Below are 12516 nucleotides of genomic sequence, written 5' to 3' on the forward strand. Positions count from 1 at the left end.
GTTAATCCGGTAAACAAGTAGAACTCCGTCCATAGAGGACTGCCACTCCGACTCCGGAGAGTGTCTGAAGCTCGGACTCTACGAAGTTCAAACACAGGCACTGTCCGACACACATCTTGGTGCTCGTTATTGACGTCATTAAAGCTTCTTTCACAATGGTAACTGGTAATAATTGTGTTCGACGGACACTGTTCGACCGTGTGGACGCACCTTGTGTGTGATTCAAAATGTGGGCATTGTGTTTTGGATACATCCCACCACATCACCTCAACGGCCTCAGTCACACCTTTAAAGGAATGAAAGATATTAGAAATTTAAACAACCACTGGTCTCTTATACGAGATGATGAATATTCTAATCATTTCATAATATATAAGTGACCCTGATATGGAGAAACAAATCTTTGTATTCGCTATTTTTTCCATTAACAATTTAGGTCAAACTGCAAAGGCTTAATCATCAGACGATCATAGCCACAGACTGACGCGTCCACCAAAACGATGGAAAACATGCAATCCTTTACTGTAAAAGGAATTTTCCTTAAGCATCAGGTTAAGACAATAAACTTGTTGGGACTCGAAACCTTTAAGACTGGTCTCCAACCTCACAATGTTTTCAGATCCATATCTTGCTATATGGCTTTATTTTTACCGAATCTCCAACAGAAAAGTTTGCAATCTCATTGAATTATTGATGTAACTTGTGAAAAGCAATCGGCACTGTTGATTCATGAGGTTGAGTGGGAAAAAGTATAAGACATCCTTCATTGACAACAGAAAGAACCCAAGGTTTTGGAACCTAGATCAAGACATTCCCAATTTGCCGTTAATGATCTAACCTGATTTCGATTGGAAATTCGCCAGCATAGACATTGGTATTTTCTGCCATACTCACGAACCCTACAGCATAAGAATTATTTTATTGCAGTAATACAACCTTTAGAAAGGAATTGCATATAGGAAAGGCGTCTTGGCATCTAAATTAACGTTAAGAGATTTGCTCTTTAACTCTAGAAATTGCCTCCTTATCTAAAAATAGGGCTCCAAAATTATACTTGTATATATACCAGAATTTTTATTTGAATCAGATAATGATTTGCTCAATGACTAATGGAACTCTAAGCTGCATTTCATACAAAATTACCTCCAGCAATGCTACGATACAAAAATGTTAGAAATAATACCGGGCAAAAGATAGAATTAGAATTTTCCAAAATGACCAACACTTCTGTGATCAACCAAGCCTAAATTCCAAAAACATGTCTATTTTAACCTTTTCTTCATTACAAGGATTACCTTATCCAGATTCATTTCTCAGATATAAAGCTGAGGGTCATTTTTTACAGCATCTATAATTCCCCCAAAGATCAATATTTTTTTTTGTTGTCTTAAATTCTTGATATAATCTGAAGAACAATCTTCCATTTCATGATAACAAGAACAATATCTACAGACTTCTATCCTCCTTGAACTAGCATTCCTTTTCAATATGGCTTCTGACAATAAAAGCACGTTGAAACATGTGTGTCATGTATGCCATACTCTCCCCATTGTAACAAATCACCTCCCCCCCTCCATTGACATGAATGGCTTTAAAATTTTTAGATCACACTTCATTTTGACATGGGCAGACCCACCTTTGGCAGGCTTCTGAAATATCATACTTATCTTCTCTTTTACATTAGAAATTGTAAGTAATAATTCATCATACTAGTGAATGTACTTATTTACTGTGTTGAGTCCATCACTATAAACAAATGCAGATTATGGTTTTTGGTTTGTTTACAATCTTCTTCATAACTGCCCCTTCAACCATGTCAAGTATTTGAATCTTTGCATCAGCTCTACAGATTCAATCGGTAAAATCTTCAAAATTCACATTTGAGGTAACCATCATATCAAGTTACAATATTTTTAAGGTATTTGGGATCTTTCTTGCTTTTTGAAGTTTGTGAAGACCTTTTTAGCAATAGGTTCTTTTCCTTATGTGTTAGTTTAATTTTTCATTGTAGGAGATATCTGCATTAAAGCTTCATCACAAGTAGTAGTTTAACTTTTCGAGTCATTATCGATTTTCCAAAAACACTTTGTTCTTTCACGAAATTATATAATTTTAGGGCAACGATCCCCATAAAAATGTCCTAATTCACCAGGTGGCTTCACCTATGAATGTGACCACGTTTAGTGATAACCCTATGTTGCTGCTCAAGTTTCGCTTTCATTTCAGTAGTCATCAATGAATAACAGCCATGCCATTCACTTTATATCATCATCAATGATGCCCTCTAGAAAGAAGCATTTTCTGTAATGTAAAATTTTATAAAAATCGTATCCAATCCACTCTTCATCTTTTCCTTTTCCAGATTTACACATGACATCCATATATTCCATTTCTCTCGACCATAATGCTGGTTTTTCGGTATTTTTTAACTATTTCTAATAAAAGATCTCTAGTTTTTAGGGATACATTATATCATATAGATGATTGAATCTTCACCTAGAGTAATATTCAGAATATGAGAATCCATCTGAATGAGCTCCCTTACTATTGAATTTAGTATTGTAAGATTCCTAGTTATAGAATTTTAAGTTAAAAGTTCTGTCGGGAATTCCCTATTAACTTGCATTTTTTATACTAATATAGTTTATCCAAAACGATTGGTTACTCGTTTAATATCTGTGCTACATGGCTAGAGTACTTGGGGGAATATTTTCCACCCTAAGTCCACACAATTTCACGTGATATTTTCTAGTACAGAAAGTCTCCAAACATGGGCATAGCTTGTCTATATGGAAAATTTTTCTTGGGTTTACCTCGTTTTCTAAACTGAAATAGGCCTTCCTGTAGACCATCTTACTCCTTCCTGAAATGTATATATTTATTTTGCAACTGTAGATTATAGAAAAGGTGAAAAATGACTTTCAACTGAACCAAACAGGTTTGGCCCCAAACAATTCAATCTAATATTATGAGAACTGTACATTACGCTAATAACACCATGGTTGCTTCCTCTTCAAAAATAAACCGTTAAAGGTTACACTCGTCTCAAGACTTAAGCAACCATGGCAAACTACATAATGCTAACAGTACTTAGCTTATCTGTACTTCTATTTCAACGAATTTGATATTTGGCACCAGAAGCATACTTCCATTGGTTAATAAAAACTTTCTTCACACAAACATTTTATTATGCAATTAGTGTTATATAGATCTTTAAATCCTCATATTAAATAATATTAAAAAAATACTTCTAAACTACCATTATATTTATATATTACCATTATATCAGGTGCTCAAATCAGGAAACTAGAAAATATTTGTCACTGTAAAAACTTTAGGAGAATTCTATACCAATTGTGGAATCAACACTTCTTCTAATCTTAAAATATTTTTAATCTTTATCTTCAAGCTAATTTTACATTCAATAAAAAAATCTTTTGTTACCGTCGGTACAACTTATTTTATTAATATCTAAAGTTTTAATATAAAAGTTCATAAACTACCAGCAGCCATTCTTGTTTCGGATTGCAACAACTCATAACTTGACATTTATGCTATTTAAAAAAAATGGACTAACAAATATCAATTGGTCTCTAAATTTAGTTCATATTCACTAATATCGAGGTAGATATACTTTGGTTCATGAAACGGGTATTGCTAGTTGTGATGGTAAACCCTGTTCAAATTTCATTTTGATATCTTGACATTGTGTGTGCATAAAACTCTTAGCCCTTTTAGCATTCTTCTCCCTTTCGTTTTATAAACTAACAGTTCTGATTATTCGTAGTAATTCCAAAACATTCTTCTTTTCGTTTTCAAGGATCCTAGTTACTGACTGGAATCATACGGAGGATACCAAGTGTGGATCTTCCTTCTTTTCAGAGGATCCACTTTTCCTTGGATTCTGCTGGATCCGCTTTGGATGCTGCTGGATCCACGTCATCACCTTCCTCGCCCATAACTTCGAGGCCAACATCATACTCGTCATCACTGTCCTCTTTAAAAACAACTAGAGATTTAAGTGATGGCAGATAGCGTCTCACCACCGATTTATTGCTCTGTTGAAAAGAAATAATCCGTCAAAGTCCCTGTCTACTACATTTTTACAAATAAGGATTCCTATTAAAAAACAGTGTTCAACATTTGTAATTTTTCTAAGGATTACCATATCATTATTACTTGCTAAGCTACAACCCTAGCTGGAAAAGCAGGATGATATAAGCCCAGGGGCTCCAACAGGGAAAATAGCCCAGTGAGGAAAGGAAACTTAAGGAAAAATAAAATATCTTAAGAACAGTAACTTTAAAAAAAATATTTCCTATATAAACTATAAACACTTTAACAAAACAAGAGGAAGAGAAATAAGATAGAATAGTGTGCCCGAGTGTACCCTCAAGCAAGAGAACTAACCCAATCCAAGACAGTGGAAAACCATGGTACAGACGCTACGACACTACCCTAGACAGTGGACAACCATGGTAGAGAGGCTATGACACTACCCTAGACAGTGGAAAACCATGGTACAGAGGCTATGACACTACCCAAGACAGTGGAAAACCATGGTACAGAGGTTATGACACTACCCAAGACAGTGGAAAACCATGGTACAGAGGCTATTACACTACCCAAGACAGTGGAAAACCATGGTACAGAAGCTATGACACTACCCAAGACAGTGGAAAACCATGGTCAGAGGCTATGGCACTACCCAAGACTAGAAACCAATGGATTGACTTTGGAGTGTCCTTATCCTAGAAGAGCTGCTTACCATAGCAAAAGTCCCTCCTACCCTTACCAAGAGGAAAGTGGTCATGGAACAATCACAGTGCAGTAACCCCTTGGGTGAAAAAGAATTTTTTGGTAATTTCAGTGTTGTCAGGTGTACGAGGACAGAGGAGAATATGTAAAGAATAGGCCAGACTACTCGGTGTACAGTATGAGTAGGCAAAGGGAAAATGAACTGTAACCAGTGAAGAATCCACAGTACTGTCTGGCCAGTCAAAGGACTCCATACTCTCGAGCAGTAGTATCTCAACAGGTGGCTGGTGCCCTGACCAACCTACTACCTGTGTTTTCCCATATCTTTGGTATAAGCAAAGTATATTTCTAGTGCCAATCAAATTAATTAGGTTGATCTAGTTCCTAGTTTATTTTGAGACATTACTATAATTTCATGTTTATTTCTTGAATAAATGACTATGATTATTTCGTAACAGTTACAAAATCAGTACAGTACAGTGTACTTATAGTTTGAGAAATGCTACTGCTCCCAATGGAACCAATTGACCAGAGTAAATTTGTGACCAATTGGCTCCAGTCAAATGAATGTTAGTCTCTTACTTATTTTTCAATAATCCTCTTCATGACTTGAGTCAGAGGGGATGGTATAGAAAAGGTATAATGAAATTATTCATTTTTTACCATTGACAAAAATTATATATTAACTAACAGATTTTTAAAACTAACATTTCCATAGCAGTCTTCGAATAAAATAGATTATTAAATAAGTGCCAACCATGACTTTTGCAAAAGTATACGTTCTCTCTCGCCACTGTTTTCATCCCTCTTACTGCCAATAAGAAAAATGTTCCCGGGAGAAAATCAACAACTTTGATTCAGATTTATAAAGTAATGACCCCTAATCTAACATATCACCTAAACCAAAGTATAGAAGAGGAAGGAAAACAGTTTCAATATGAATTAAGTATGGGATGATATATTTTTGTTTGGAAATCTTTTTAATATCCATGAATCTTACCTGCAATAAAAAAAGGTTGACGACCATTTCCCGGGGAGAGAGAAGTTGATTAACATAATGATCGATATGAGTACTATTCAAAATATAGGTTGTCTCATAAGTTCTTACCCTTAACTTTTTATTATTGAATGCCAAGTCCACAAAAGCACTGATTAACACATACAACTCACTCACTCAGTTTGAAATTGATTGACTGAATGATTGATTCTGATGTCCATGTCACCATTGCAGCCCACGAGAAATGGTTAGAAGGGTTCAACATAGGTTCAGGACGATGGAAAAAGATGAGACGAGATGAGATTTAACCATGAAAAAGTCCACGAGGTGTGGCAGGCACAGTTCAGTGCCCTTAAACAGGATCCTCTTGGGTCCCCGAGAAATTTTCTTTTGCTTATATACTGTAGTACAATCCTCACTGGCCGAGTGCCAGAGAGGGAATACAGCATTTAAGAATTCTGAAACCAATTTATACTGAACTATGCTAAATAATAGGTATGATACAAATTTAATCAGAAATATAACATTTGGATCACAAATTGGTTATGTGATAAATTAGAAATAAATCATACTTAAAATAATTGTTACAAGAAATTATAGTTATTTCCAACATTCCCAGTCAATAATATATAGCCAAGTTTGAGAAAAAATGCATAAAGATCTCATTAAAGACTGGGAAAAACAAAGTTATACTCAATTTTGGTTAATGAGGTATATTCGCATTGACTCGCAGGGATCCCCTTCTAACTCGGAAAATTTTCTTACTAGCTGATTGATTAGAATTATTTCCTCCAACCAATTAGCTGGTAGGAAACCTTTCCGAGGTAAAAAGGCACCCCTGCGAGCCGGGGCAAATGCGCCACATAAAAAAACCCGAGTATAGTTCCTCACAGGGATCCAGTCAATTTTCTCTATAAAGATAAATTTCTAACAAAGTAAAAAGACCTGCCTACAGCTGCAACATTAAATGATTGGACTCTTAATAAAGGGACGGAAGACTCTTCTAAAGAGAGAAGAGCTTAAACTAGGAGCTCATTGGTTGTGAGGTCACGTTCCCCTGTCAATCTCGTTTCTCTCAGCCATGTTCATCCTGACTGTTGATTTGATTGTCTTCTGCTGCCTGCTGTGGATGACTTTCATTGTTTTTATATGTACATAGTGAATAGTGTTGGTGATGAAGTTTTTTTCCACAAGCCTCACTTTCCTAAATGCCTGGTACTTTTCCTCCTCTTTCTGAAAGCATTCAGCGTGTCGTTTCGAATATCATCAGACAACCTCTTTTGTCTGCAAGTTATGCAGAGTTGGGGACGCTCCTGGAGTAGTAGATCCTCTTTAGCCATGGTAAGTAGTTCTTCTATGAGAAGAACACTCCAAAATCAAACCATTGATCTTTAGTCTAGGGTGTCATAAAAGCTTCTGTAACATGGTCTTCCATTGTCTTGGGGGGGGGGGGAGAATTCTCTAGCTTGAGGGTACACTCAGGCACATTATTCTATCATATTTCTTTCTCTTTTTAAATATTTCTTAGTTTTAATATGAAAGTTCTATTTTAAAGTTATTACTGTTCTTAAAGTTTTTTATTCTAATTGTTCATTAATTCTCTTTAGTTTATTTTCTCGTTTCCTTTCCTCGCTGAGCTATTTTTCCCTGCTGGAGCCCTTGGGCTTACAGCATCTTGCTTTTCCATCTAGGGTTGTAGCTTAGCTAGTAATAATATTAATGAACTGCTTCATCAACTGGTTTTCCGACTCTTTACCGTAAACCCCAAAAGGGCTAAAACAGGTCCTAGTCAAATCCTGGACCTCAAAAAACCTATATCCAGATCACAAAAATAACTTCATATATGGAGTATTTTATGAATTAGATCCACCTAATGGCTTTAATGAAAATCGTTTTATGGGGGACAGGGGAAAATTTGGCTAATATTTACCCCTTCACCGACCATATACTATACTGAAATCAAAGATGGGAAATGTTTCTGATGAAAGGACTCCATAAGCATATATTTCATTAAGTTTAATCTCTTCAACTTGTATAATACTATCTCAGGAGGCTTTCAAAATGTTTGGTGGCTTTCAAACTAAAAGTGAAATTTTATTAAAAAATCACAATACCTTCTTTTGGTTGAAAAATCTTGCAAGCGGCATTAAAACATGTTATTTGTGTGTTGGCTGTGTTTTTCACTAAGACTATTTCCTGGTTGGTTATTCTGTCAAATCTGAATATTAGCATTTCAGCCTAATGACCCTGAATTAAAATTGCATATTGAAAAAAATGTACCAGGTGCTAAATTTCTACCCATCATCTTTTTAATATTGCCATCATATGTAAAAGGGAAATGCATGGTTTAGCTGTAAAAGAGAAATGTACGCACACCCCCTCCAGAACCAGGAATATTATGCATTTCTTTAGCATTATCATGACAAAAATTATTAAATATTTAAAAAGACAAAAAAAAAAAATGACAAACTTATAAGTTTGTATTTTTCATAATAACCCAAATTCTTTACTATAAGAGATATTCTAGTAAGAGCTAGAAAACACGGCAGAAAAATCTTAACAAGGTCGTTAACGACCGGCAAGGTAGTTATCCACCTGTTAGGGGTGGGGGACCACTGGTTGGTAGCTACTGTTTACCTTCAATCAGATTCTAGCTAGGACTGTCTAGGGGGCAGTGATGGAGGGAAGAATTGTGTAAAGAATTTGGATTTGTATGTTAGGAAAAACACAAACTCAGTTATAAGTTTGTCATTTGTTCCTACACTGATAAAAACCCAAATTCTTTATTATAGAATACTTAGTCCTGAGGCTAGGATGGCCAGGGAGTTCCCTATTCATAGGGAAGATAGTCCTCAGACTAGGCTCTCATAGGGAAGATAGTCCTCAGACTAGGCTCTAAGATTAAATCTCCTGTACATCTTATTTCTTTGTAAATCCCCATAATCTTAGCACAACTGAAAGTTTGTAGCTTCGTGGAAACAAATGTTTCAGGATGAAGTGGATCAGGAACATTCGACTCGGACCCCTTCATACTTAGGATTCCCCCGACCTTGAAAAGGGGAAACCTCGTGACGAGTATAACTTATGCCCTGTGAGAGGAATCAGACGAGTTTCATGTTATTTCTATTGACGAGTCCAGCTGAAACTGGCTACAGACTAGGATCCCCAGATGGGAGGGAGAAGGAAACGAAGAAGATAGATGGATGTCCTTAAAACCTAGTATAACACAGGATCCTAAACCAATGGCTACTGCCCCCTGAAAGGACATAAGGTAGCTACAGCACCTGTTGACCTGCCAAAATAGGCCCTATAGAAAAGGTGTCTAGAGACCTATGTGTCACGTCACTCGAATAGTGAGCGGTGAATGTAGATTAGTGTTTCCAGACCCCAGCTATCAAGACTTGGGAGACAGAGAAATTTCTCTTAAACACCAGTGAGGCAGCCACTACCCTAACTTGATGGGCTTTGAGTTGTGCTGCCTCTGGGTCTCTGTGAATAGCCCTCGCAATAACTTTCTTGAGCCAGAAAGAGGTGGTGTTGTGAGAGATTCTCTTCTTTACCTTGTTGGTACTAAGGAAGAGATAACGGAGACGTGGTCTGAAAGGTCTGGTCTGAAAGGTCTGGTGCGCTTCAGATATTTCCTGAGCACACTGACTAGGCACAATAACAACTGGTCTGTATCCTGTGTTACCTTATTGAGGCTGGAAAACTGAAATTCTCGAAACCTCTCATCGGCAGATGAAGGATTCACAGTCTTGGCCACAAACCCTGGTACGAAGTTGAGAGAGACTTCCCCTCATCCCCTAGAATGGGTGACGTCGTAAGACAGACCATGTAGCTCACCGACCCCTTTAGCCGAGGCCAGAGCTACCAGGAAGACTGTCTTAAGGGTCAGAAAGTAGTCTGAAGCCCTATTTAATGGCTCATGGGGCGGACCCTTCAAGGAACGTAAGACCAAATACACGTCCCAAGGTGGTGGTCTAATCTCAACTGGGGGTCAAGATCGCTTAAAACCTTGAATCAACAATGCGATATCTTCCGAGGAGGAAAGGTCAATCCCTCTCAGTCTACAGATGAGGTTCAAAGCTGAGCGATAGCCCTTAAATCGCCGAGACTGAGAGGAGCTTTTCCTCCCTGAGGTACAAAAGGATGGCCGCCACTAAAGAGAGGGATCGAGTGGAAACATGCCTCGCCCTCTACACCAAGCTACAAACACCCTCCATCTTGCTTGGTAGAGGTTTCAGGAAGATTGGCGCAGGTGCCTGGACATGTGCTCAGCCACTCTCTCTGAAAAGCCTCTGCGTCTGAGGAATGACTGGACAGCATCCAGGCATGAAGCTTCAGCAAGGGAATCTCCTATGGGGGACACTACTATGTGGCTGCATCAGCAGAAGAGGTTCCAGAGGAAGAAACCTTGGAACCTGAACCAGAAGGAAAGAAGGTCTGCGTACCATTCTCTGCTTGGCCATGCCGGAGCTATTAGGGTTAGATTGCAGTTCCGGGAGGTCCTGAGTTTGTTGATCACCCTTCTCAGCAGGCAAAAGGGTGGAAAGGCGTATGCATCCAGGTTGTCTCAAGAATGTTGAAGGGGGTCCTGGAGCGCTGCCTGATGATCTGGAACTGGAGAACCGTAGCGGGGAAGTTTCGCATTCAGAGAAGTGCCGAACAGGTCTATTGTGGGGAAACCCCACAATGCTATTACTGCCTTCACTACTTGAAGATCCAAAGAAAATTTGCCATTCAACACTTGGTGATGCCTGCATAGTGGATCCGCCACGATGTTTCTCCGACCCGGAATAAACCTGGCTGTGAGAGAAATGTCGTGACCTTCCGCCCACTGGCAAATCTGTACTGCTACAAGACAGAGGGCTCTTGCCAGCGTGCCCCCTTGCTTGTTGATATACGAGATTGTCGTGGAGTTGTTGCTCATCAGAACCACCTCTCGTCCTTGTAGATCTACAAAGTATTTTAGGCCTTTCCAGGCTGCTAACAATTCCAGGTGATTTATATGGAGAGTTTGCTCTATCGGAGACCAGACTCCTGATGCTAACTCCAGGCCTAGGTGGGAACCCCAGCCTCATAGCGACGTGTCCGAAAAGAGTTTTAACTTTGGATTAGGGCTTTGGAGAGGAATGCCCGTCTAGGTATTCTCTTTGGCTGACCATCAATGAAGATCTTGTATCACAAGAGCTGGAACCTCCAATGGCAAGAATGGGGAATCGTTCCTTTGAGACCAACAGGTCTTCAGATGCCACTGGAGACTTCGAATTCTTGATCTTCCACCTGGAACTAGTTTTTCCAGGGAGGAAAGATGGCCCAGAAGACACTGCCACAAAATGGCGGGAGGAGGCAGTGGAGACAAGAGTTGGGCGATGAAGTGTTCCAGTCTCAGAAGTCTGTCTTCCAAAGGGAACACTCTCCCTACCTGGTGTAGATGGACATCCCCAGATAGTTCAAGACTTGAGTCGGAATCAAGCAAGACTTCTCTACGTTTACAAGAATCCCCAGATCCTTGCAAAGGTCGAAAAGCCCCCTTAAGTGATCCAGAGCTTGTTCCCTGGACGTGGCCAGGAGTAGCCAATCGTCCTGATACCTTAGCAGGTGTATCCTGTGCTTGTGCCCCCAGAAGGATACGAATTCGAAAACCCTTGTAAACTTGTGGGGGGGTCGAGAGACCGAAGCATAGTACTTTGAATTCGAAGCTTCGACCCTGAACCACATAGCTCAGGAATTTCCGAGCTGAGCGATGGATAGGTACTTGAAAATATGCGTCTTCCAAGTCCACAGATGCCATAAAGTCTCCTGGAGGCACCGCTTGGATTACGGAGGCTGCTATCTCCATTTCGAATGGCGTCTGCTTCACAAACTGATTTAAGGTTGAGAGATCGATTACTGGTCTCCAACGCCCTGAGGCTTTCTCTACCAGAAAGAGGCGACTGAAAAACCCCGGGGAGGAGTTAGGGACCTGTTGGATGGTGCCCTTCAGAAGCATGCTCTGGATTTCCTGAGCTGGGGCAGGCAGTTTCAGGCAAATCCGAGGGACCTGGGAGGACGAGATCGGAGGAGGAATGAGGAGGAGGAGGAGAGCATATGAAGGTGATGCAGTACCCCCAACGAAGCACCTTGATGGTCCATTTTCATGGCCCCCATAGCTTTCCACCTCCTCCAACTCCCCTGCAGGCACCACCCTACACACTGGAAGGGGGAAACCGAGACCCTATTTCTGTTTAGGGTTCCTCCCTCTGCCTTTAGCCTTGGGAGGAGCCAACTTTCCTCTGTCCATAGGTTTGGCTACAAAGGAGGGGCGGCTGAAGCTCTTAGCTGGAAGTGGAGCCGCGATTGTGGCCTTAGGTTGTGGAGTTGGCTGCTGCTGCATTGTGCGAAAAGGAAGCAGCCTTTTGCATCGCGGTGTCCTGAGTCTCTTTCCTCCAAGTATCTAAAGTAGAGGAAACTGCTTGCTTAGAAAAGAGAAGAGGTTGTAGAAGGTCAGAGTTTCTCAAATCTGATCTCTCGGCCTTTCCGATGATCCTATGGAGTCTGGAAACTACTGATTCCCTCCTTTGGAGAAACCAATTGCCCCATATGGTCGCTGTAGTAGCAGTTAGGAAGTCTTAGGAAGTCCATTGTCTTGGCCCCAGCAGCCAGGACTTCCTGTAGGGACTGCATGGAGTCTTGGTTTGACAGGTCCTCGTGACTCACGAGGTAGCCGGCTGTACCAGACCACATACAGTATTCCTACCAAGGTAGCGAGGTATATATAC

The 12516-nt window shown here is 39.9% G+C and overlaps 1 protein-coding gene across 3 annotated transcripts in view; it reads right to left on the reverse strand.

Annotated features, from left to right (window-relative positions):
- Positions 1-3166: 3166 nt before the first annotated feature.
- The window catches only part of LOC137653216 (uncharacterized), a 207568-nt gene continuing 198218 nt past the window's right edge, over positions 3167-12516 (reverse strand). For all 3 annotated transcript variants that reach the window (XM_068386589.1, XM_068386584.1, XM_068386597.1), the window contains exon 4: positions 3167-4058. In XM_068386589.1, the coding sequence (XP_068242690.1) occupies positions 3879-4058 (180 nt within the window). In that variant the 3' untranslated portion in view covers positions 3167-3878. The remainder of the gene's footprint in view (positions 4059-12516) is intronic.

Source organism: Palaemon carinicauda, chromosome 1 (genome assembly GCF_036898095.1).
Source record: "Palaemon carinicauda isolate YSFRI2023 chromosome 1, ASM3689809v2, whole genome shotgun sequence".
Lineage (NCBI taxonomy): Eukaryota > Metazoa > Arthropoda > Malacostraca > Decapoda > Palaemonidae > Palaemon > Palaemon carinicauda.